Here is a 26,884-nt window from a genome sequence, read left to right as displayed (position 1 = left end):
AATTTGTAAGACTTGCGAAACTTTTATTTCGGGACCGTGTTCATGCTCGATATTTTTCTCACTGATTTGAGTTGTATTTACGCCAAAAATTGTACATGGATGTTACGGGAACTCATTTTGTTTAATTCTTCCGAACCCGATTGGTCAACATCTCAAACATCGTTTTTAATTTTTCATTTATCATTCATCCATTCAAAAGACAGTCATGTCAATATCTATGCTGCGATATCACTATGGATTCGTCTGAATAAATTTTCATTCGCGTTGCCACTCGACAAACTCCTATTGTTCACGTTTTTTTAATTTACTTTATAATAATAATAGTAATTATAATAATATTCAATAGTAATAATAATAATAATTATTTTATTTTTATTATTATTATTATTATTATTATTATTATTATTATTATTATTATTATTTGCCGCAAAGCTCCTCCGACGTTGACCGGCAAGGACCGCATCGAGGCTCGCCGCGGTGACGCCGTCACCATCAAATGCTCGGCTGAGGGCGACCCGCCGCTGTCTCTTGTACTCACGCCGCCCGGCCAAGTCGATCACAGGCAAGAAAAAGTTTCAGATGATAATAATTAATATTATTAACATCTGAAATTAATTAATTTATCTATAATTTCAGATTTATATAATTTTATAAATGTTAATTTAAAAATAATTAAACATTTACTTTGGGCGTGTATCGATTGTACTTAAGCTGGTGAATATTCTGGTAGGTACTTGGATATCATCTTTCAAGTTCCATATTTTGACTTTCGATGTTTGGGTTTTCTCGAGATGCAACTTTCGAATGTATTTTTAATTATTTTTAGTCTCTAATATTTGATGTCCGAATGGTAAGTTGCACTTGAGCAGTGAAAATATTCCCGAAAATTTTCTATCTATTTTTTGTTCAATTTCCATACAGCTATTTAATTCAGTCTTAGGTTGTTCGCATTCGATCACAAATAACCGTGTCTTTCTTTCAATAAAACTTTTCAATTTGAGTACTTCTGAATGCTATTATAGCTAACTTATGATGTCATTCAATAAGTCATCTACCTATTTGGCTCAATTGCTACTTTATTCTCCTTTAACTCAATAAGTTGGGTTTTCATTAATTAAGCACCGGACACCAACGCACTAAAATTGTTGAACTGTCGTTGAAATAACATTTCGTTACCACTGTCGTACCGGAAATGTACACATGCTTCCAAACTTCTTCCTTGAGGAGAAAAATTTCTCAGGTTTCTAAACTTTTCCTCTGCTTTAAATTTCGCACAGATACGAAAAGTTTTCAGGGCCCAAACATGGCACGGAGTTTCCCAGAGGAAGTTCCTCAGATGACAAACAAGTCCAAGAGGTGAGAATTTCTCTTCGAAGGAACAATTTTTTTCAATTCATATTAATTGAATCGTTCGGCATATTTCAAAGACTTCATTAGCAATCTTTGAACATAGTTGTTTTAGCTTTATATATATGTATTCAGATATAACTTCATACTCTCACGGAAATTAAATCCAAATAATGCTTTTTATCAATTGCTTGCTTCTTTCAATACATACTTTGAGTATCAGAGCTAGCTGATTGAAACTAATATCGTAAATGATAATTGTTTGAATTTTACCACGTAAATTTTCATGGGCGGCTATAGTCACATTCTGTCTCTATTCCGAGTCTATAGTCCCATTCCGAGTCCCATACTGGCTATAGTCCCATTCCAAAAAGTATCACTACCAACTTAAATTGAACACGTCTGTAAAACATTGGAGGACATTCTGACATCTCTGAATTCTCTGCCTGAAAGAAAGTTAGAAACAAAATTTCACAAATATGAATTCAGCTTCAAGTCAAAATTTCCTTTCAATTTAAAATTCAGATCGTGCTTAGAGAAGCCCAGCCCTTGGACTCCGGCTACTTCATCTGCCACGCCAGCAACCCGTACGGCCAAGATACGAGACGCATACAACTTCTCGTGCAAGGTAGCGTGCTTGTACATACAATTACTTAGTAATTCCTAGATGACTCAAGAAGGTATTTTCGCGCAACTCACTTAATCTTGGAGATCAGAATATATTAATTTCAGATTTTATTGTCAGTGATTCGTGATAAGTATTTAGCAGATTATGTTTTCAATGTGATTGTTTAATTGTTATGCCAGGTATTCTTTCAATTCCTTAATTTTTGCCAGAAGAGATACTCTACAGTATTGCTTTAGAAAAAATTAACAATTTTATTCTTAAAGAGCTGTTCTTTTGAACGAATAGCTATCAACATGAAAATTGAAAGCAGTTAAAAGCGTTTATGACTCTTATTTATTAAACATGCAATAATGGTTTGCCACCTTCTATATTGCACACCCAGACGTGCCGTCTTCACCCCGAGACTTGCGGGTGATGAAAGAGGACAGTCGCTCAGCACGGGTGACCTGGGCAGCGCCAGTCTCCCCCAACACTCCAATCGCCAGCTACAACGTGCAGTTTAGAGAGGCTTTCGGTAGGTGAATTGATTCAATCAATCACTGGAAATAATTTTTTGTAATATGAATTGATGTGAAATCAAATAAATAACCTTGACAAACTCACTCATTTAATTCAGGGGTTCATTCCATCGATTTTTCGCGTTAGAAGTAATTTTTTAACATAAATTTGTGTGAAACCAAATAGATAATTTTGAACTACTCACTCATTTAATTCAGGCGTTGATTCCATAGATTTTTCGCGTTCTACTGAGCAGGTGGAAACAGTTGGAGTGGATCAGACGTTCGTCAGGTGACGGCAGATGGAGCGGCGACATCAGTGCATCTAACTGACCTGCTGCCTGCTACTGAATATCAGGTGCACTGCACTCTAACTGACCTGCTACCTGCTACTGAATATCAGGTGCACTGCACTCTAACTGACATGCTACCTGCTACTAAATATTAGGTGCACTGCACTCTAACTGACATGCTACCTGCTACTAAATATTAGGTGCACTGCACTCTAAGTGACCTGCTGCCTGCTACTAAATATCAGGTCTTAAAATCCTTCTAAAATTCAATTACAAACTTTATCCAGCTAAAATATTTTCATTGTTCGAATGATAAATCAAGGTTAGCTGCATTTAATTGTTAGCTTTGAGTCATCTTGGGTTACAAAGCTTTAGGTATATGTGGTATATAACTTTATAAGCAAGGGTGAAGTGTTTATTTTCTAAGCCAAAACGTATAAGTAGTAGAACATTCTCGTTCAACTCCTGATCTTCTCAATTTTCCAAATGGATTTTCTTTTTTTGGACTCTTACAATTAGTTTCATAGTTATGGAGTCTTTTTGTGGATTAACAAATTTCTATGATAGTACCGATAAATTTGCAGGTTAGTTTAGTTTAGGTTAGGTTAGGTCAAATTTAAGTCGAAACTTAACTCATAAATTTTCTACCATGCATTAAGCCTATGTAATCGTGCGATCATCCTCTTGAGATATTAATTTACTCAATAATAAATAAGTTTGTTTATCCCCCCAAAAGGTGCGAGTAATCGCAGTAAACAGCGTGGGTATGTCGCCGCCGTCCGAGCCCTTGTCTCTCCGCACGGGGGGCGAGGCCCCGAGTGGCGCCCCCCGTAACCTGAGGGCGACGCCCTTCACGTCCCGCTCCGTCAGGGTTGCCTGGACCCCACCACCGAGGGACACGTGGCATGGAGCCCTTCTGGGTTACTACGTCGGATTCAAAAAGTACGTTAATTTTTCTTTGTGGTAAAGGTCTTGGCTTTTATAGTATTTAATTGATCAAATATTTGGATTGTACTACATACAAATGTATTGTGAATTTAGAACTATAAAGAAGGAAATTAATTGCGAGAATGTTCTAGAGAGTGTTCGAATCAATATTTCTGGTTGTGGATAGGAAAGGAAGAGTATGAAAAATGTCGTTAGGGAATGTCACTTGTCTCGCGAAACATGTCTTAATTAATAAACAGTAGAGTGACTAGAGTGACTGTTGCTGGATCATCAAGTTTCATGGAAAGTTAAACCGGATTAGGTTCAGACACATGGAGAAAAATTTCAATATGATTAGTGTACAATGAAGCATTTAATGCATTCGTAGGTTTTATGATCACTGAATCTGTGGCTGCTGCTATACTTACGGCATCTTTTTTGCTAACAATTTTCCTTTGCAATTTTTTCTGCGTTTGCAGCTACGTATTTATTTGTACAAGATATTCACCTTTCGATGACGTAATTCATGCATAAGAAAATAAACACTTTTCCATGAACAAATGTTCAAAAGATCATGAGTGCAAGCATGTTTGTCAATACCAAAATGTCCTACAAAGACTACACTTCATATCATAGCAAAATGTTTTCCCTTCTTCTAGAGCTGGTAGTACCGACAACTATGTCTTCAGAACAGCTTCTCTGCCGCTAGCCACAAGCACCTCAAACAAAATCTCGTCCGACAAGTCAAGCGGTCATTCTTCTTACCTGAACGACCTTACAGACAAACAAGACCGATCCAAAAATGCTTTCCTTAGCAACGGATTGGATTTGATAGCAAAGGAAGTGAGCCGAGGATCTTACAGTGTCAGGAATGTGGACGATCTTGGTAGGAAATCACACGGCGTGTCAGACGACGACGTGCTACAGGAGTGGGTGGTAGACGAGCTTGGAAAATACTCTGAGTACGAGTTCATTGTTCAGGCTTACAATGCTATTGGACCGGGGCCTTTGTCCGATCCTATCACCGCCATCACTCTTGAAGATGGTGAGTACAAGAACATTAAAATGTGATCGAGCAAGAAATTTTCTGTATAAGATTCTATTTGACTTTTATGAACAAACTTACAAATTCATCTGGAACATATGTTAAGTTATCAAAAATTATTATTTTCCAGTAACGACTGGTTATTGATGACAATAAATCTTCAAACGCATTGCCATGTTTGATATATCGGATCGTAGCAAGTCATTTAAAGGTAATATTCAAACTTCCTTCCCAATATGCATATATATATATATATATATGAAACATATATAAGAAACATATAAACCTAGAAATGACGTCTAATTTAAATTAATTTATTTTTTGTAATTTCTTTAAGTAATCGAGATAATTTTGTGCTTTTTTTATGCGAGAAATCAAGTCTTAACCCTTGCTCCTTGTAACCCTCTATTGCAGTACCTGAGGCTCCCCCTCAGAAGGTGTCGTGCTCTGCCCTCTCCCCCACCAGCCTGCAGGTCTCGTGGAGCCCTCCACCTGCTCCCCTCACTCACGGCCAAATCAGCAGCTATACCCTCACTTTCGCTCCCCTCGACGATCACACCGGTAAGCTTATGCATCCGGACTTTTACATGATGACCTATACTTTAAAAAAAATTAATAGATCGTAAGTTCATCCGCCAATCATTGACGGCCTTTCGAGCAAAATCCACCAATCATAGATAAGAAAATAGAGCGTAAGTACTTTCGTTAAATTAGCGAGTTTTGAAAGTATGGCCCTCGATGTTAGTTTAATCCCAACATTGCGTAAGGAATTTTGAGAGCAGTTTGATTCAAAATTAATTTACAAGAAAAGATATAATTTTGTGGATTTTTTTTCACCAGACACTTTCTTAAAAATCTTCCAAACTGATGAGATAACGAAATAGCTCCTGCCTCGTTTTCTCATTTAGGAGACAGGAAGACTCATGAAACCTTTATATGGAATGTATATCTCTTCAAATCAGTGAAACGAATGTTAAGCTGCCACGAGAACGCATAAAATGCAAATTTTATATTGCTGCATCCAAAGAATTTAAATTGATAAGAATTATTTCGATTATGAACAAATTTTATCATCACTGAGCAAATAACTTCGCATCCTATTATGTAAGTCTACGGAATTGACATCCAATATTTCAGTATAGTATAGCTTTTCATACTACACCGGATAATTGTAAAATGGCGTCGATGTCGCGGAAAAGTACTTCAATGGATCGAGTTGTAATAAAATACTTTGCTATTGCTGAAAATAATAATAAAAATACTTGTCCAATGAGCTCTTGCTTGTAAACCTTGATTTTAAGAATTATTTTAAAGCCCTAAAATCTTCAATTTCCAATTCCTTTCTTCAAGTGTTAAAGTTATACAAGTTAGTTTTTAAGCGAAAGAGTCCGACTATTATTACTTTTTCTGAAAGCTTTCAAATTTCATAGAAATTAGTATATCTTAATTTCAGGCACTAATTCATTAAGAATGAGTGAATAGAGCATTTACCTTTAAAACAATAACTCTGCTGATAGCATCTAAAGAACTGTAATGCTTGTCATAACGCTTTACATTTATTGTTTGTACCATACACTATTTCGTTGTCGTAAACTATTAATAAGTGATGCATTTCCAATCGCATTGAGATTCCCATAATATTTTCATCATGAACTAAAGCAACTATAGTGCCGCAAAACAAAGTCATTGCAGACACAAACGTGCAGTTTTACTGCAGGTTTATCCTTCACAATGAAATATATTTTATGCGCTACGGCTGCATGCGATGGAGTCGCTAAGTCAATCATCGAACATACTCATTCATCGTAGTTTCTAATTTACGGTGCCTCATTTGTGAAAACCTCATCCATCATAATTTGTAATATGGTCATTCTAATTGAAGGGATGACCTTAAAAACCTCATTCACCAAACTTGAAACTCCAGCTATTCTAATTCATCCTTAATTCTAATTTACGCCACTGGTCCATAAAAGCCACATCCTCTAAATTTAATACTCCAGACATTTCATTTCATCTTAAATTCTAATTTGCGCGGCCTCGTCCATTAAAGTCACATACTCCATGATTAATAATCCAGACATTCTAATTCATCGTGAATTCTAATTTTGGGGGACTCGTCCATAAAAGCCTTATCATCCAAACTTAATAATACGAACATTCTAATTTATAAGAAATCCAAATTTACTGGGCCTCATCCATAGAAGTGTCATTCACCAAATTTAACAACACGGACATTCGAATTCATCGTAAATTATAATATGGAGTGCCTCATCCATTAAAAACTCATCCACCATATTTCATATTACGTAACTGAACGTTACGATGTGCAGAAGGAAGACACTTTACTGCACCATCCTTCTGCCCGCTACACACCCGTTTCGTTACTATTATTATTACATTAATATTATTATTATTAATATTATTATATTAGTATTATTATTATTCTTGTTACTATTATTATTATTATTATTATTATACTATTATTATTACTAGGACTGCCGGCCAGTGAGTCAATGAGCGTGCAGAGCACCAGCGCCACGCTCACAGAGCTGCACCGCTACACTAACTACTCGGTGCGCGTCGCCGCCGCTACTCGGGCAGGTCTGGGCGCTGCCTCCAGCGACATCTTGTGCGTCACTGACATGGATGGTGAGGCTTAATTTCGAATTCGTGTAACTCTTAATAGATATATCCTGCTATCAAGTTAAATGCAAATTTTCATCGATGGCGATTAAATTGGATTTTAGCGCTATTCTCATTCAACGTTAAATTTAAACTGATGAATAACGTTCATAAGGCATTAAAGGGCATTAAATTCCATTCATACGAGCGGTTATGTCTCGATGGGTCATTTATGGGTCTTCATAATTTATATTATGTTTGGCGATTATCTTTACAAAGTATTCCTTCTGTACAAAGAAAAATATAAAAGCTATTAAAATATCTTGACCTATGTACTGATGATCCTAATGTTCATTTTACGTTATCAGTCCCCCAAGCTCCGGCTAAGGTGAAGGCTGTAGTGTCGGGCCCCACGTCAGTGAGGGTTGCCTGGTCTCACCCACCTCGCACACACGGTCCCCTCACCCACTACACCGTCCACTACCGGACCGGCACTAACTCTGAGAGCAAAACACTTCAGTTCAACGTGAGTCTTGCAGATAATATATTCCTCTATGATTAATCTAGGTTGATTTTTTAACTAAATTCTTGTGAGTACAGAGATCTAAAATTATAGAGAGTTAAGTGTATCAAATCTTGGCACAAACAATTTAAATTCTGTCGGAGCTGTCAGTAAGAAAAGCCACAGAGGATAAAATTCTAATTGACCCAGCTTTAATGTGACATGATGATATGACATTTAATATTACAATCAGAATTTTCACGGCAATTTTTTTCGTTTCGAATAACTGCATCAATAATAAAAAAAAATTTAAAAGATCTGGATTTCTCGAACCTTGAGCTCGCTAGAAGGTCGCAACAATGGCCAGTTTGTTCGTAATCTAGTGCATTTCCTTTTTCCTTGAACTTACTTTTATTATTTAAAGCTATTCTTACCGCTACAATATACACTTTCTCTTTCGTTTATCTTCTGTGTGGTCATTGTATGTCACAACGACTGCACTAAAACTTTTCTTGAGGTTCGTGATCGCTTTAATGCTGCCGTGATGGCCCATAAACTATTGTATACACCTCGCTATGTCGTAAAACATTTCCATCTGTAGCCACTAACTTCTCTGGAGCAAAGGTTCAAAGCTGATTGCCGTTTACTGCAGTCGTAAAAATGCCCGAGCTGAAGCTGTATTGATTTCTGCAGACGAACGACTGTAGTTTAGCGCGGCCTTACTCATTGTTTCAGAGATTTTCTCGTGCGTCAAATTACACTCAGGGTACAAGGTCATAGTGCTAAATCATATTTGAATTATCTATGAAACAATATTTGAGAGTAGGCAGTACGTTCTGGTCGAATGTCGAGGAAGAAAAATCTTGTAAAGATTTGGATTGGAATTGAAGTGTATCTGATTTAACATCAGATTATTTAGCATTTTAGGTGATAAAACATACAGTAAATATTCCTTGTTTCCTTGATAAAGCTTTGGGTTTAAGAATTTCTAAATGAATTTCAGCATAGAATCGCATTACAACTTTGTACGAATTATTTTTTTATACTGCATTTCAAATGGGGTATGTTTTTTCTGCTTACATTGGATCTTTGTAGGACTTAACAAATCTAATAAATTATGTTCTTTCGAGGAGGTAAATAATTATTTTTGTAATTCATTTTAGCGCAATATCTCTATTAAAATCAGTTAGAATTTTTTCAAGATTTATTGTTTAGTTGTTTTCTACTTATAAGTTCAGTTATAATATTGCACATTATTCCCCACAACTTTAGGTCACTATTTACTTAACCAAAACCTCACAACTAGTATAATATTGCGAAAATTTTCTTTGGAAATCTAATTATTACGCAAAAAGGAAAGAATTCTAGTATTTTACTGGGCTAATTCTCTCATGCATAGTTACATTATTCCTGTGTTCAGTCCTTGAACGCTGAAATAACGGGCCTGCGCGAGGGGAGACAGATTGAGGTTTGGGTGACAGCGGCCACCCGCGCGGGAGACGGTCCTGCCTCCGCCAAAATTAAAATCACCCCCAGCGACACAGGTAATTACTTTTGGAAAAGGAATGTGTGCACCCAGTGACTCAGGTAATGGAAAAGGAATGTGTGCACCCAGCGACACAGGTAATTCAACCTCTGTGTGCAAGAGGGAACATGTGAAGGCTGGCGCTGCACACGATCAAGTCGTTCGCTATCAACTTTTTGAGCGCGAACGTTTTTTGTTGATGGAAGTTTGCCAAAACACTTACACCAAATTATCAAGCGAAAAATAAAAAAAATATAATAATTTAACTGGGAAATAAGGGTAAAAATACTTTTAACGGTTAACTATTTAAGAAGTATTTTAAATACTAAATACTATAATTATGGCATCGTTACCACGTGAGTGTCTAATGACTCCATATTAATTAGTATAAAGATCTTATTATTATTATTATATTTTTCCTATTTATCATCATCAAGTGGGCTGTCATACGTTTGAAACAAATACACAATTTCAATAATACGAGTATTTGACAAGTTATTTTGCATTAAAATTATTATTTAGTTGTGTTTTATTTATTTTGAGGAATGGAAATAGTCGATAAACCGAATCCAAGAATTAACCGACTCTCTTCATTATCAACAATTCACGCAAAAATTTATATACTAAAACAGTTGAAGCCTTGCCAATGGTTTGTTGAAAAACAATTGGGCAAAATATAATTATCTATGAAACATTCGTATCTTACCAGCCCGTTTTGGATCAGCCCTACACTCTTTTGCACAGGCTGGTCTTAAGTCATGAAGATGGTTGGAGACTGTAATAAATTTTTATTTTGCGGAACATTTGTTGCTTGTTAATTTATTTCAACATTGTAGCTTGTAATAGTAATATATAGTTGTTCAATGCATAAAAATAAAAATCTTATTGATAATTCGGCCTTCTTACATTCACCAAAGTGTAAATAGATTAATTAGACACCATGTGACGTCGTTGAACCAGTGGGCGCCGGCATCTACGCAGTGGGGGGGCCGGTTAAGGTGGGACGCGGCACCGACATACTCCTGCCCTGCCCCCACGTCGGGGCTCCTAAACCCATCATCAGCTGGGAGACGTGAGTCTTGAGCGTGAACTTATCAAAGCATTATGATTTTGTTATTATTTCGGGTTCTAATTTTGGTTTTCCTAGTATGTTTTTCTTCCTAAATTATATAATTTTGTTATTATGTATTATAAAGTGGTCCCTAACCAATTATCAGCTGAGGAAAGTGAGTGCTGAGCGTTAACTTATCAAAGCATTATGATTTTGTTATTATTTCCTTTTTTCTAATAAGTTTTTCTTCCCAAATTGTATAAGTTTGTTATTATGTATTATACGGTGTACCCTAAACAAATATTAAAAGCTGGGAGACGTGAGTGTTGAGCGTGAATTTATCAAAGCATTATGATTTTGTTATTATTTCTGTTTGCCTAATATGTTTTTCTTCCCAAGTTGTATAAGTTTGTTATTATGTGTTTTAAGGTGGCTCCTAAATCCATCATCAGCTGGGAGACGTGAGCGTGAACTCATCAAAGCATTATGATTTTGTTATAATTTTTGTTTTCCTAATATGTTTTTCTTCCTAAATTATGTAAGTTTATTATTATGTATTATACGGTAGATCCTAAACCAATTATTAAAAGCTGGGAGACGTGAGTGTTGAGCGTGAATTTCTGTTTGCCTAATATGTTTTTTTTTTCAAATTATTTAATTTTGTAATTATGTATTATAAGGTATAAGCGCAAATTCGTCAAATTGATATCATTTGTTATTATGTATGAATTATATGTGTATTATGTATAAATTATAAATGTATTATGTATGAATATTAGCATCTGTAAATAGCGATTAAAGTTTAATTTGACGTCTTTATATATTTATATTTGTTTTGACTTTGTAAGACTTTCTTTGAACCTTGAGCGTTAAAACTACTACGTTTTTTTTTTGCGCTCATGAATGCATCGAAATTTAACAGTAGTGTACAAGGATAACATATATTTGTATACTTAACTTTTAAATGACTACTTCTGTCTACTACTACTACTACTTTTAAATGACTACTTAACTCCTTACTACTACTTTTGAATGACTACTTAACTTTTAAATGACTACTTCTGCTTTCAACGATAATTTTCTACCAATTTTTCGCCGCTTTAATAGTCAGACACACTGAAAGAAGAATAACCAGAAATGTAACGTAAAGTTACAACCTCACATCAAATGTTGGCAATACCAATTAAAATCGCCAATTTAAGAATTTAAACACTGCTTGCTAAAAACTTGTTTCCTCATTTCCGCGGGCAGGCAAACGGAGGGCGGTCACAACCGGTCCGAGCAGCAGCCGGACCACAGTCTGCTCATCCGCGACTGCCAGCGAGCGGACTCCGGAAATTACACCTGCCATGCGTCCAACTCACACGGCTCTGATCACGTGACGTACAAGCTGCTCGTCTTGGGTAGGTTTATAATGTATTTCACGTTTAGTGAGATATTTGGCGATGAGCAACACAGTCGTCTGATGTTACAAACCTCGTACTTGATGACATTTTAAGACTTGTTGCCCCTTTTTAGCGTATTTTCTCATTTATGGAAAAAGGTGCTATTGTGTTCGTCATGTGTATCTGTCTGTCCGTCCGTCTGTCTGTCCGTCTGTCTGTCCGTGACTTCACGTTTTCGTCGACGAGAAAATGCGCTCTCTGTCTCTCACTGCAGTGAGTACCTGTTATTTACTTCTATAGATAACAAACTCTCATAAATTCTCAATAAAAATGTCACTCTTTTCAACCAAATGTTTGGATACTTGAACAGCGCTTGAGGGGTATGCAACTTTCAGTTACACGTCTCCGAAAGAAGAGCAAAGTTTATATGGAGAAGACAGCGCTAGACCTAAAGATAGTTAAATTATTGACTGGATTTACAATTTTTCGAGTTTGCTGAATTGTCGAGTTTACATATATGCAGTGAATTTTATTTAAAATTTTTCATCATCGCGTCTATTATTATCTTGAAAGGATATTAATTTGATACTTAATCACCACAAACTTCAACTTCTAATAATTAGGTAAACGAACAGTAAAAATAGCAAGATTTTAAAATAATGTAAAACATCGGATAGAAAAAATGGTTGGTTCAGTTAGAGGGATTTGAACACGAAAGTTTTCTTGAACTTCTTTAAGTCTTGAAAAGCTGTTTCTGTGAGACAAACAACAACAATAGTAAAGTAATTGCGTTTAAAAATAGCATTGCACGTGAGTAGACGAGTTATGTACTTTATTTGGACACGAACATATAAGATCTGAAAACTGTTGTAAATATTAAGAACATGATTCCTACATATTTAAAAGATGCACCGAATATTACCTTCAACCAGGTAAGTTGAGTGCCAGCATCGAACTATAAAGAAATACTAGGATTTAAGTCGACTACAACTGAGTTGTGTACGACATACACGCAACATATGAACGATTTAGCCAAAAAATGTACGCTTACGGACTTTAAATTCAACTTTAGGTATAGGCTGATTTGGACACTTTTTGTACCGTGATGTTAGAATAACCAGTAAAATTATTTTTTAAAAATCCTCCACAATTTACAGCAAAAATCTCGAGTACTGGCTGACATGGCAGTGATACAGTAAATCTAATTATATGAGTCTACAGTATTATCGATAATTTTGATTGTGAACATATTGTTCACAAACAAATTTTGTTTGTGAACAATATGCTCACAACAAATGTTCACAACAAAACTCCTCACAAACAAATTTTGTTCGTGAACAACAACAAATTTCCATTAACAAATTTTTCCTCTTTTTCACTTCCATGCATTAGAGCTCCAATAATTTTGCGATTTTTTCGTCGCAGTTCCGCCATCGGCGTTACACCTCCGCGCGTTGTCTTCGACCAGCCACTCGGTGAGCCTGCAGTTCGGGACGTCTTCTGAAGATTCGTCTCAGGGCGGCATGACGACGAAGCCGTACGACGATGGGGGTGCCCCTCTGAGAAGGCTTCTGCTGACGTGGCGTCGTCAGGGTGGCGAGTGGCGAGAAGAGGAACTGGACCGACACCTGACGCAGTATAAGCTCGAGGGGCTTGACTGTGGCACAGCTCATCATCTTTATGTGACACCTTACAATGCTATCGGTGCGGGAACATAATGCTCTTTGTGAACGCCTGATTGAAACTTACCTGCGGATAATTCTGACTGTTTATAATGCAATTTTACTCTAAACTCAAAATATTATAAAAAATAACTAATAGTTTCCTTCCTGATCTCGATGTAACTAGGGGCAGGCGCAGCAAGTGAGGTGGCCACGTTACGCACAAAAGGGTCGCGGCCTCCGGTGCCGCCCCAGCACCGCCTCATTGGTTTCGTAAACACGACATCCGTTCAGCTTCATCTCCCTCTGTTTTCTGACCCCGACTGTCCTACAGATACAATTGCCGTCAAAATCAGGAGACTCCAGCCCACGCAGGGGTCATGGCGCAATGGTAAGTACCATAGATGAACACAATAGGAGGTGGTTGCCCTCAGCAGCAGTCTATAGTACACAGGTGACCAACCCGCAATACGATTGGGAATTTCCCTCAACTGCCCGTAGCCACAGTGAATTCTCGCACCGATTGATGACCTTACAGCAGGGATCTCTAAGAAAGAATAAATTCGGTTATCAAATGCCATAGAAGAAATGTACGGAATAATTTGTGCAATAAGAGGGTCCCATACTGTTCTATCTCTATCATGTTCGATTACTTCTAGTAAGGACGTTTGAATAATATTTATTGCATTATTTATGTACGGAGAATATCAATTCTACGCCATCTTTTATTGAATGAATGGAAATCAATTTTGGCCCATTATTTGACACATTTCAGGGGAAAACTTCATCATTTACTTCCAGGCGGAATAATTTGAATTACCTAAAATTTTACTGTTCAATTGCAGTGGAAGTCGGCTTCGTGTAATAATTCTTCGGGGAAATAGTGAAATTTTGTGCCAGATATAAGTTCATTCTCCTCTGCCAGGAATTTTTCTCTTACGTAGCAACACTTTTCAGTCTTACATCCAATGTAATGTATTTCAGTAAAATTTTGTTGGAAACATTAATTAAATTTGAGTATACTCATGTGCGAGCATCTCCCGCTTCGCATGAGTAATAAGTTTGTCTTATTTTACTCACTGAGCTGCGAAGAAAGAAGCGAGATGAAAAATTGCGCCACCCGTCACTCTCATTTGGCTCAGCCGCCGTACATTTCAGTTGTTTGCGGCGCTAAATTAAATCCATTAAAATATTCATAAGTTTCGGCGGCGCCCTGATTGCATCGAGCGCAATCCGTCAGCAGGTCTTTGCATAAGCTGTCCCGACATTGTGATATTCCTAAAAAAATTGATTTGCTTATTTATTTTTTAGCTGAAATATTCATTCATGTTGTACAAGCCGGGATAACTAGGGATAATATTTCATACATCAAAACTCAAATAGATCTTTACGATATGAATTATTAAACGATTTTTGTATGCATAATTAATCAGTTTTATTTGCATGTAGCTTCGCACCGCTTCATTAAAATTTCTAAATTACCTGCCCTCTATACATTTTGTTAAAAATTTTTTTCTTAATGTTGTTCTTTTGAGTGAATTTCATGTACGAGAAGTATAGAAAAAAGACAAACGGTAACAATTTATTTTTTTAATCGAAGCATGGCTATATCACAATGTTAACTTGAGAAATGTTAAACGTCGTCAAGATTTGGAAATTAGTTCTTCTACAACTAATTGACAGCACAGTAATCAGTTTGTCAGCCTATACAAGTGACGCATCAGTTGCTCCACTACAGACTTTCATTGATACGGACGCATACAAACAAAAAATAGAATAATGCCATCTTCATCCCTGCATTGTTCAGCCAGGTTACTGTATAGGTCGGTCCCATCTGTGTGCTTATTACAGACTTGTGGTGTACTTTTTTTTAACGGCGGGTGAGAGTGACACTGATTAAATCAATGTGATTAAAACTTATATCGGGAATAATACTGAGACTACTAAAACAAACAAATTAACAATTTGATTACTAGAAAAGAATTTGGTTGAACATGAATATCGCATTGATGCATCGGAAATTTTGAAATCTAGAAATCTAACTATAAAAGTGCTTCTTCAATATTTAGATACAAATTACACATATGCGCGCATGACAAATAGTTCATTAACTTAACACCTAACATCCATTCTTTTCATTTATTGCTTTAAAATACCTAACACATCGACGGCAAACACAACATCACTCTAACTATGCTGATTCAGCAAAGATCATACCAAACTCGCTCTAACATAAAATAATATCAGTTCTATCCCTGAAATCATCCTTCACCCTCAGCGCCACTGGTACATTATTTCATCCATTTCTCTCGTCTTGTTCTCCTAATTGCTGTCATAGTTCACTCCTCGGGCTCCCCAACAGTTGGGGTTACAGCCCCCGGCTCGCATGAGAGTGTGGGAGCACCCACCACGGCCGTGACAGTGGGGGAGCTCGCCCCCGGCAGCCGCTACGAGATGATAGTGACCGCCCGCAACTCTGCCGGGGTGACTGAGGCAGAGTATGCCTTCACGACCCATAGTCACGGTGAGTACTTTAATATTTAATGACTATTTATTTGACTATTTGATATTTAATAACTATTTATTTGACTATTTAATATTTAATAACTATTTATTGAAATATTTAATAACTATTTCTTTAACGATTTAATATTTATAAATATTCGGGACATGATTGTAGGAAGTGAATAACATCAAATTTTATAATACGATTTGGATAATAATAAAAGAAAATTGATCAATATTATTGAATTTCAATGTATTGAAATTTTCATATTACACCGATTGAAACTTAACTTCCTGCATGACACGCAGTAGCTGCCTCCTGTGTGACACGCAGTAGCTGCCTCCTGTCTAACACTTTCGCTGTCACCTGTGTGAGCTATTGTCTCCGTACGATATATTGTGCGTACTTCACATGAGAAACTCGCCTCATGCGTGCTGATCCCAACGCTTTGTGTTGCGCACAAAAGAGGAGCGGGAGCTACAAGGGGGAGTCCTGCGAGTCGGAACCAAAGCCGTTCACTCCTCGGCTGACCTGTTCCGGGATCCGGCGTTTATAGCCCCCGTTGTCGTGTCCTGCCTCGCCATCGTCGCCATTGTTGCGGCACTCGTGCTTTGTTGGCGCAAAAGTGGGTGGTTGTGTAGGTTAATTGGATGAAATTAACATTTTACTGGAATTATTCACCAGGTTATAGGTTAATTTCAGCTCACATGCTTTCAGAATTCAGAGTAGAATTAACACTATAGTTGATTTGTCCGCTTAGTTGTTCAATTAATTTTAGAGCACGTGAATTCAAACTTCAAATTTTATTTTACTTGTCAGTGGATGTTAGGAATTATTTTTAAAATTAATTTAGTACATTTGACTTCTGAATTGCGAGGGTAATTCATTTAAACTTATAATTATAATTTCACCTTCACGAGCCTACAACACTCAGCTACGCATTAGTTTTAGTAGTGCATGGGCTTTCAGCAACAGAAAGTAACCCTGTACCAGACGTGACCCACACAGAAAATTAACTTTTTCCGTATGCTTTTTGATTCCAACATCAATTAAGCAATAAAAATTGCAATAATAATTAAATTAAAATAATATTTTGGACGCTGCTCAAAGGATTCAGCATTCCTGTTACAGCTTAAGTTATCGTGAAGTTTATTGCCTGATAATTTGCTGGTATATAATACCTAAAATGGACCTACAAATCGCAGAGTTTTGAGCATTTTCGTATTTTTCTCTCCATCAATTGATAGAAAATTTGAATATGAAAATATGTAAAGAAAACTCATAGTAAATTGAATATGAGTAAAAACTCAAATATTTTAATTAGTCTGAAGTTCTAATTAGCCCGAATTCGGGTTTCGTTAAGTGTTTCAAGCAGGTAACGAAGTGCATTTTCCTCTGGTGTTTGTTCTATTCCAGGCGGAATTGTTTAAATAAATTAAGGCATAATTGTAGACACTCTGGTGCCCAATGGCAAATAAAAATCACGAATTAAAACCCTTATATTATTATATTTCATTCGTAAGATTTACGATTATCTGCTTCTTGCCGCCTGAAAGAACCAAGCGAAGACTCGAACGCCAGCCAGTGCATTGAAAACAAACCTTGCGAACTGAGCGTGAAGAAGGAGGAACAATTCTACAGCGCACTCCGTAAACCGCCCGTCTCGCCTGCCACCCGAACTGACAACACTGATTCCAGCATTCCCGGTGAGCACGATCAATTTTCATTTATAACTGAAATATTATTAATCAAACATACAATGAGCGGGATACACAATGAGCAAAAGTGTTAATGAGACGGACGTATAATGAATCAAACAGTTAATGAACCCGACATAAAATAAGGCAAAGAAATAATGAACTAACAGTTGACGAGCCGAAAACATAATGAGCCATGACTACATACATGCACTAATATAGTCCAATTTCTCGGCAACACATGAAATAAGGCAAAGAAATAATGAACTAACAGTTAACGAGCCGAACACATAGTGAGTCATGACTACATACATGCACTAATATAGTCCAATTTCTCGGCATCACATAAAATAAGGCAAAGAAATAATGAACCAACAGTTAACGAGCCGAACACATAGTGAGCCATGACTACATACATGCACTAATATAGTCCAATTTCTCGGCAACACATGAAATAAAGCAAAGAAATAATGAACTAACAGTTAACGAGCCGAACACATAGTGAGTCATGACTACATACATGCACTAATATAGTCCAATTTCTCGGCATCACATAAAATAAGGCAAAGAAATAATGAACTAACAGTTAACGAGCCGAACACATAATGAGCCATGACAGCATGCATTAACATTGTCCAATTTCTCGGCATCACATAAAATAAGGCAAAGATATAATGAACTAACAGTTAACGAACCGAACACATAGTGAGCCATGACTACATATATCAATATTGTCCGATTTCTCGGCATCACAGAGTACGCCGAAGATATCTACCCGTACGCGACGTTCCAAGAGGCACGTGGCACTGAAGACCAGGAGGCGTCGAGCTTCCAGACGTTCGTGTTCCGGGATCCTCGCGTGATGCCACCACACGCGGTGTCAGCAAGCCATCAGCAAGAGTACCGCAAGGTATAACAAATTTCTAAGGTTCCATAGTGTTATTCATATCAAATTGTGAAGCACATCAGGCTGTCGTTGATCATCAGGCTATTTGTTCTTATGGGATTCTATGCGGGTTGTCTCTTAGAGGTGAACCAGTAAAAATTGCAATTGCAAAGAATTTACCCGAAATGCAAAATGCTAAATTCAATAGATCTTCAAAAATTTCCAATTCACCATTATACAAACACCTTCGAAAATTTCCAGTGCATTCATTGCATGTGAAAACTTTTGCACAGGGCTCGGAACTCGCCCCTCAATACGGGGCGGTAGTACGCAGACCTCGCGCCCGCTCGTCCTCCGGAGGCTACAGCATCGAGGGCGACCTGCTGAGCGAAGACGACCTCAGCGTCAGCGACTCCGACACCGAATTGCCTGCCTCGTCACGTACCGAGAGCTCCTCGCATCTCGACGACGCCTCGGTCGGGGGCAGCCGACGCAACACGCATCACAGTGAGTGTACAGTCGGAACGTGTGGGGGCGGCCGACAAAACACGCATCACAGTGAGTGTACAGTCAGAACATACGGGGGCGGCCGACGCAACACGCATCACAGTGAGTGTATAGTCAGAACATACGGAAGCGGCCGACGCAACACGCATCACAGTGAGTGTGCAGTCGGAAAGTATTCACTGCTGTGAGTTGGGAACTTTAATCAAAGTTTTGATGAGTATGCTTAGGGGAACCGCAAAGGCCTTTGTCGGAGGGAGGGACAATAAACATCCATATATTTTTGGCATTTAATTAATGAATATAATAGAAAATATGCATAATATAAATTTTAAATTTTGACTGAAATAATAATGCACTTAAATTATAGTAACAATAAGTACAGTCATACATGGGATGGCTTTTGCTCCGTTGGGCAAAAGCCATCACCAATCATTGTTTTTCAGACTTAAGTGCTGTACAGAAATGACGCCTCGGAAGCGTGAGCGTTTGAATTTTGCGAAAGGCGACTATGATAAACTCCGTGAAGCAGTGAATGCAGTGAATATTTCGAACTGTATTAAGGACATGAATATTGTCCGTGAAGCAGTGAATGCAGTGAATATTTCGAACTGTATTAAGGACATGAATGTGGCTAAGTCATGGTCACTTCTCAAGGACACGTAGGCCTATTGCTAAAAAAGTAAAAAAAAGAAACCGAAAGCCTTCTTTTTGTACGCTAACTCGAAGTGCAAGATGAAGGACGGTATTTCTGATTTGAAAGTAGATCAGCGAAGGATATCCTCTGATGAGGGCAAAGCCAACGTACTTAATCATTTTTTCAGTAGCGTATTCACTGAAGAGGACTTGAAGCGTATTCCAGCTATTGAGGAGCGCCCAGTCGGCTCTAAATTAACAAGCTTTGAAATACAAGAAGAAGAGGTTCTCAAGCGCCTTATCGCTGTAAATCCAAACAAGTCATGTGGACCAGACGGCTTCCACCCCAGATTACTCAAAGAGTTAGCAACTGTCCTATCCGGCCCTCTGACGTCACTTTTTCGAAAAACTTTGATCGAAGGAATGTTGCCGGCTGACTGGAAAGAAGCTCAAGTGACACCATTGTTCAAAAAGGGTGACAAAAGCTGCCCAGGCAACTATCGCCCTGTCAGTTTGACAAGTGTCGTTTGCAAGGTAATGGAATCTGTTGTGAGGGATCGATTGATAGATCATTTGACTGCTAATAATCTCCTATCAGACTGTCAACATGGCTTTATTGCCGGGAGATCCTGCACCACTAACCTCTTGTCGACTCTGAACGAATGGACCCGCCAGCTGGACGAAAGGGAGCCAGTAGATGCAGTGTACCTCGATTTTGCCAAGGCATTTGACAGTGTCCCACATGAGCGGCTGTTGCGTAAATTGAAGTCTTTGGGAATTGAGGGTAATGTACTCAAATGGATCAGAGATTTTCTAGCAGGGAGGCGACAACGTGTCAGTATTAATGGGTCCGTATCAGACTGGGCTTCAGTGCGCAGCGGCGTGCCACAAGGAAGCGTTCTCGGGCCTATTCTATTCGTTGCGTTTATAAACGATCTGCCAGAAGCTGTGTCTAGCGTTTGCTCGATGTATGCTGACGACGCAAAAATTTATAATACAGTGAAGAATACGTCGCAAAAAATACAGTTGCAAGGGGATCTTGACAGGCTGGTTGACTGGGCTGATAAGTGGCAGCTGCGTTTTAACGCTGACAAATGTAAAGTTATCCACCTTGGCAGGAATAATGAACAGCAAGATTACAGTATGAGAAGACACGGTTGCAACGACAGAGTGATGATGTCGAAGTCGACAACGGAAAAGGATTTAGGAGTTAATATCGACAATGAGTTGAAATTTTCTAAGCATATTGAAGGTCAAGTTAATAAAGGTCAAGTTAATAAATAAAACTTGGACTGATCAGACGCTCTTTCGAGTTCCTAGATGCAGAAACAATGAAGCAGTTATTTGTTGCTGTCGTGCGCCCGAACCTAGAGTTTGGAAATGTCGTGTGGTCACCGAAATTTGAAAAGGACAAAAATTTAGTAGAGAGTGTTCAAATATGTGGAACAGCCTCCCTGATAGCATCGTTGACGCTCCGAGTATGAACATCTTCAAAAACAGACTAGACGAAGCTATGCAGGAGCATATGTTCAGTCTTAAAATGCCTTGCAAATTACGGACCAGGCAATAAGGTCAGCAGCTATCTCAATCAATCGTCAGCTATGGAAAGATCGGGTTCCAAAGGCTGGATCCCTTGTGAATCAAGTCACGAAAAGTTCAAGAATCGGCAACAGGCCATGGGCCTATTTCTTCAACGCCGACACTTCTATTCTATTCTATTCTATGGAAAAGTGTCGAGGCACAAAGTTTCCCCAGGTTCGATAATCAGGAATTAAGGTGACAGAGTTAATCTTAATTGCCTTAATCAGGAATTAAGGCAATCGTGTCAGAGTTGTCGGTTACATGGAAGTGCACATGTAAGGCATATGGACTGTTAACGCTCATGCGAGCCATCATAAAACCTAAGCAGAATGATTAGCTAAGCGTTAATGTTGCCGTTGTGACATCGTAGCCACAGTGAAAAGAGTATGTAGATCAAACCTTATCGCAAATGCTGGCAACTTCTAGTTAACCAGCATTCATTAACAATTAAGAAATAAAATATTAAATATACGGTACAACTAGTTAAGAAAATCAGTAACGTAGCGAAGAATGAATATTTGCAATTAAAAATAGCTACAAATCCTAATGCTCATTGCAAGTAGATAGCTATCAATAAGATATTTTGATCTCCCGGCGCAAGCAAGAAATTTTGTTCGACTCATTGAAAAAATTGAATAAGAAGATTATTAATTAAAAGCATGCTTTGGTCTTTAGTCAAACTTGCAGAAAAGAAAAGCTTCTGCCGAATTACACTAATAAGATATTGTGAACCTTTATAATTTAGAGAAGCACTCTTATGCTAAGCGAAGAATTTTTATTTCTTTCTCTCGCATTATAAATACTTGACCGGAATGTAAGGAATTGAACCCTAATTATTTTTTCTCATTATTCTGCACTGATAACTTTAAGGTTTCTATGATACCTGCATAAATCTCAAATTAATTAATTGGTCTTTACTTATTTCCGTGCACTATTTTGGCAGTGAGGATTATAAGGCTTATTTATCTTCATTATATATAATAATGAAGATAATACATTAATTATTAATACCAGTATATATAATATATTAAATACTGTCTCTTGCATAAACAGTGCATTTGTTGTAGGTAACCACGAAAGTCATAGTATTCGTTATCAATAGTTATTAAGAGCCTCGATACGTACGTGGACTAGTTTATGTTAGTTGCCTCTGCACGGAATGAATTGTTTCAAACGATATTGCAAATTAGCATAATTCGATTACGTCAGCTCTTTGTTCGCACGCCAGAATTAATTTGGAGGATATAAGGGATGGTAACGCAATGGCAGCGAACATCTCGAGCTCTCTGTCCGGTCTTGCTTCAATAACTTTGAAGGCATAAATTACTTTTCATTTAAACAAAATCAGAATTTCTTTAATAAATTCCTAAGAAATAATATTTCATTTTCGAAATAATGTAATTAATCATGTAGTTCATTCTTTCTCGTGGTTGGAAAATACAAGTTTGATTTTATGTGGAATTCTACTCACATTGCACGAATGCTAACTGTGTTACGAAGTTAAAATTTAATTTTCTACGTAACCAGCAACAGAAAAAATTATAATAACTACATGAATATATACGCTATGATCTTAAACACAAAAACTTGAAAATAAATGCAAATGTATTGCGAACATGAAAAATAATTTAGAGAATCAGCAGCCTTTAAATGTTTTCAGTGCAATGTATAGGTAACTTTTATGTATAATATAAAAAATATAACTCAGTACTCACTGCAGTGAATGACAGAAACACATTTTCACGTCGACGAAAATGTGAAGTCACGGACAGACAGACGGACGGACGGACGGACGGACAAGACGAGCACAATAGCGCCTTTTTCCATAAGTGAGAAAATGCGCTAGTAAAAAAGTTTGTTGATCAATTATTCCAGACTAATTACGGGTAATGTCAATATTACGTTTTTTTTAATTACTACCAATAAATTTAAAAATGAAAATTTAATTTAATTTAATTTTTTCTTTGCCAGACCTGCTGTACGTTGCGTCCGATGCTTCCACGATCACCTCTCCGGGGCATGAGCGGCGGAGCCTTCCAAGACGAACGCAGTCAAGGTGAAAAAACGAATTAGAAGATTATTAATAAAAAGCATGCTCTAGTCTTTAATCAAACTTGCCTAAAAGAAAATATTCTGCTGAAATACACCAATAAGATTCTGCCGAATTGCACCTTTAGAGCCAGTAAAATCAGTTGCTTATGGAAAATAAATATAATTTATGCATTCTCAGTGCATTTCACTTTACGAACATTCTTTTGTTTAGAGGGCATTTATTTAAAATGATGGTGAAAGTGAGAAGCCAGACTATGATGATATATACATACAAGTCTAGCTACGTTCAGATACATATATTATTCGTACTGGTATGATGAGTTACAAATGAAACTTATTCTTTCAAATAGGCTCATTCAAGTCGTTTGTGACCAAGCAGCAAAAAATGTAGAAATATTTTGACCAGCGATTCCTCAAATCGAAAAATTATTTTACGAAAAATTACTTCTTAAACTTCCATTGAGTAATCGTTAATTAATAATTCTTCGCAATCAACCAATAAAAGAAGAAGAAAGTTCCACATTTTTTCACGCAAAGTTTCCATAATGTTTTTCCAGGATGAGTGGCAGCAGCGGTGGAGGCTACGGCGCCGCTACGGTCATGGTAAAAAATGCACGTAACGCGAAAGCGAATAGAGCGGCTAATGCAAACGCCGTCGCAATTTCCGGGCCTCCTCAAGCTGACAGGAAAATTTCTGGCGGGCTATCGTTCAAAGGCAAAGACAACAACAAAAACAGTCACGACAGGAGCAAGCAGACCCAAAATGACAATGTATGGAGGCTCAACGAGATGGAGAAGATCAGTTCACTTCAAAGTCCAGTTCAAATGCAAAATCTGAAACAGCAACAGAAGCAGGAACAGATTCTTCATCAGCAACAACCTCCAAATCATTTCATCCCCATTACTGATCAGAGAAGCTCGTATCAATTGCAGGAACAGCATAAGCATCATCAAATGCAGCAGCAATTAGTACATTACCCTTATCACCAGGGCCAGCAAGCTAACCTTGTAGACCAAAGCCCCGCACAACATTTCAGAACTAACAACATGTCTAACGCAGCTCAGAGTCCCAAGCGCTCCAAAAGCCAGGTCTTGAGCCATAAAAATCCGTCAGATAAAATCACTCCAAACTCGAACGGACTCATTGTGAGCAACAACGAAGAGCTTCTAGAAGTCAGTGCTGGAGGAGCGGAGCGTAAAGAAGACGAGAGGACAAGAGCCCGGCAACCGACACCAACACCTCATATGAAGGGCGCAGAAGGCGTGAGTGAGGCTGAATGTGCGAGAGATGCGGCTGTTGGTCGTAAAGTGCGACAGCGAGGCAGGAACTACTCTATAGCTGTCTAACTGACACCGTTATCAGCCTTCAACTTCCTCAACGGACTAGAATAGAAGCTCGTGAATGATGTACGGGCGAGATGACTTACAGAAAAAGTTATTCTCAACAAAAATATTCAAATAATGAGGTTGATTGCTGTTCCAAGTGAGACTTTAGAGCTTCCTTTTATCGTATGATATGTTTTGCGTAATTTTCATCTACTAATAATATTCATGTTCTCCCTTCTGATCCATCCTTCCCGCTTTTATATATACAAGTGATTTTTTTACTCTAATTTGGTTCAATTATACGTACTTAATTCTGCATCGATGTCCGTGCGATGATTTAGGTAAATACTTTGTCAATGCAAACTTTGGCTTAAACATTACAATGAATCACATTCTTCCCTTGTTCTCATTTACTTATTACTGCAAGTGAAACTCAGAAGATTGAATACCACCAGTATTTAAGGTATGGAATAAAAGTGGCAATTATACCCAGAATATAAATAGATGAGTTCGAAATTTCCGAGCTCACGTGAAAACGTAAAATCTTCTGAATATAAGGATACTTCTCTTTGGAATTGCATGGCTCCGATCTGAAGGCTAATGCTCTACAATAAAGGCTGAGCATTAGCAATGCTTTGCATCCCGAATTCTTTTGAGTGGCCAATGCGCTACCTGAAATAGTTATCACATTACTCGTAAATTCTATAATCAATATTGTAAAATTCTATAATTATTACCACTATAAACTCGCTTGTTGAAATTTTATTATATATGCGATATTCCAGTCAACGATGTGTCAGTTCATGAGAAGTTATGAACACTCATGTTCCATATTTCAAATATAACCATATGTAATTCATCCCTCGCAAACTGTTCTTGTCAATCAATCAAGGCTCATTTTCTCTCGTTCCGGATACTAAGAACTCTAACAATACTCTTCACAAAGTATCTAATAATCACATTAATTCTTAATGTGAGCACATGTTTTCCACGTTACTGAATCCCCCGGGACGTTCGTGTATAATACGAACCGGGATGTGGGCAACTTCTAACTCACATTTCTTCCAGAAAAATTAGCAGATATTCCTATATAAAACTTCAATCTTGCTCCGCTGAAGATTGGATCATTTTCTTATCGTGGCAAAGTGGTTACGAAAATGAAAATACTGGTTTCTATATTTTTACATCATCTTAATAGGAACATTAATAATTGAACCTCATAAGTTTTGACAGAAATTCTTGAGTACAATTTGGCTTTAAGGTAATACTTTTTAGTTGCGCAATTCTTCATTATTGAAGGGAAAATTTTTTACTATCTGAAATAGTCTAGACTCTAGACCATGATTGAACTTTCCAAACAAACTTCAAACGTATTACCAACGTTTACGCGAACGCCAGAAAAGAAAGTAAAACTCCACAAGATTTTATACCTTGATTTATAAATATACCTATATTTATAACTAATGCAAGATTTTTTTAAGACAAGTCACGCATATTCTTTATTTGATTGAAATATATTCGAACAGATTTTTGGCATTGAATGAAGCAATTTACAATGTTTTTGATCTTGATACTTTAATTTGTTTCCAAATAATTTGGTAAACTCTTTTTTCAACGCAAGGAGAGTGAGGGTTTCGAGACAATATATTAATATACTCATTTAACTGAACCTTCTATGTCAAAGTATCGCTATTGAAGGAAATTTGTTAGCTGTTGTGAACGTAATCCCCATATAGAGTTCCTTCTTAATGCTCGTGGAACTGTCGAATGTTTATTCTCCATGTATACAAAACCTACGAATGACAGTTTCTGAGATCCAATTTATCAGTGTTGTTGTATTTTTGCATACGATGTATTGTTTTTTACAGTAAAAAAATAAAACCATATAAACAACTGGCTTCGTACCCATCCTACTGTACATCAAGAGTTACACTTTTTTAAGTGACATTTGAATGAAGTAGCAGAAACGATATATGTGTCGACTCTAAAATATTGATGAACCGGTTCAAAATTCTCGATAATCAAACCGGTTTTCCGTAGCCTTTTTAATTGAGTGAAATGTATCTACGATACCACTGCAACAGGGATTATTACATTATTAAAAACACTAATTACATTTGTGCGACAGGTATGCGGACAAATGCCACCTGTAAAATGGACAAACAGGGAGCCGACGACGGTACGTAAAAGGGAAACTGTCAAATTCAATAAAT

At 37.4% G+C, this 26,884-nt stretch overlaps 1 protein-coding gene across 1 annotated transcript in view; it reads left to right on the top strand.

The window, feature by feature from the left end:
* LOC108678549 (Down syndrome cell adhesion molecule-like protein Dscam2) overlaps positions 1-26,551 on the top strand; it is a 71,674-nt gene extending 45,123 nt beyond the window's left edge. The window contains exons 18-39 of the mRNA XM_047885117.1: positions 433-562; positions 1,278-1,356; positions 1,873-1,975; positions 2,358-2,489; positions 2,730-2,830; positions 3,502-3,707; positions 4,352-4,737; positions 5,152-5,298; positions 7,231-7,386; positions 7,728-7,885; positions 9,282-9,405; positions 10,347-10,458; positions 11,689-11,840; positions 13,248-13,526; positions 13,671-13,874; positions 15,846-16,007; positions 16,456-16,614; positions 17,546-17,695; positions 18,442-18,596; positions 18,866-19,079; positions 23,265-23,349; positions 23,903-26,551. Coding sequence (XP_047741073.1) covers positions 433-562; positions 1,278-1,356; positions 1,873-1,975; positions 2,358-2,489; positions 2,730-2,830; positions 3,502-3,707; positions 4,352-4,737; positions 5,152-5,298; positions 7,231-7,386; positions 7,728-7,885; positions 9,282-9,405; positions 10,347-10,458; positions 11,689-11,840; positions 13,248-13,526; positions 13,671-13,874; positions 15,846-16,007; positions 16,456-16,614; positions 17,546-17,695; positions 18,442-18,596; positions 18,866-19,079; positions 23,265-23,349; positions 23,903-24,692 — 4,184 coding nt within the window. The 3' untranslated portion in view covers positions 24,693-26,551. The remainder of the gene's footprint in view (positions 1-432; positions 563-1,277; positions 1,357-1,872; positions 1,976-2,357; positions 2,490-2,729; positions 2,831-3,501; positions 3,708-4,351; positions 4,738-5,151; positions 5,299-7,230; positions 7,387-7,727; positions 7,886-9,281; positions 9,406-10,346; positions 10,459-11,688; positions 11,841-13,247; positions 13,527-13,670; positions 13,875-15,845; positions 16,008-16,455; positions 16,615-17,545; positions 17,696-18,441; positions 18,597-18,865; positions 19,080-23,264; positions 23,350-23,902) is intronic.
* Positions 26,552-26,884: the final 333 nt, after the last annotated feature.

This window comes from Hyalella azteca, unplaced genomic scaffold (genome assembly GCF_000764305.2).
Source record: "Hyalella azteca isolate HAZT.00-mixed unplaced genomic scaffold, Hazt_2.0.2 contig16984, whole genome shotgun sequence".
In the NCBI taxonomy this organism is placed as follows: domain Eukaryota; kingdom Metazoa; phylum Arthropoda; class Malacostraca; order Amphipoda; family Hyalellidae; genus Hyalella; species Hyalella azteca.
The sequence above is the reverse complement of the archived record's forward strand: the minus strand, read 5'-3'. Positions and strand labels throughout refer to the sequence as shown.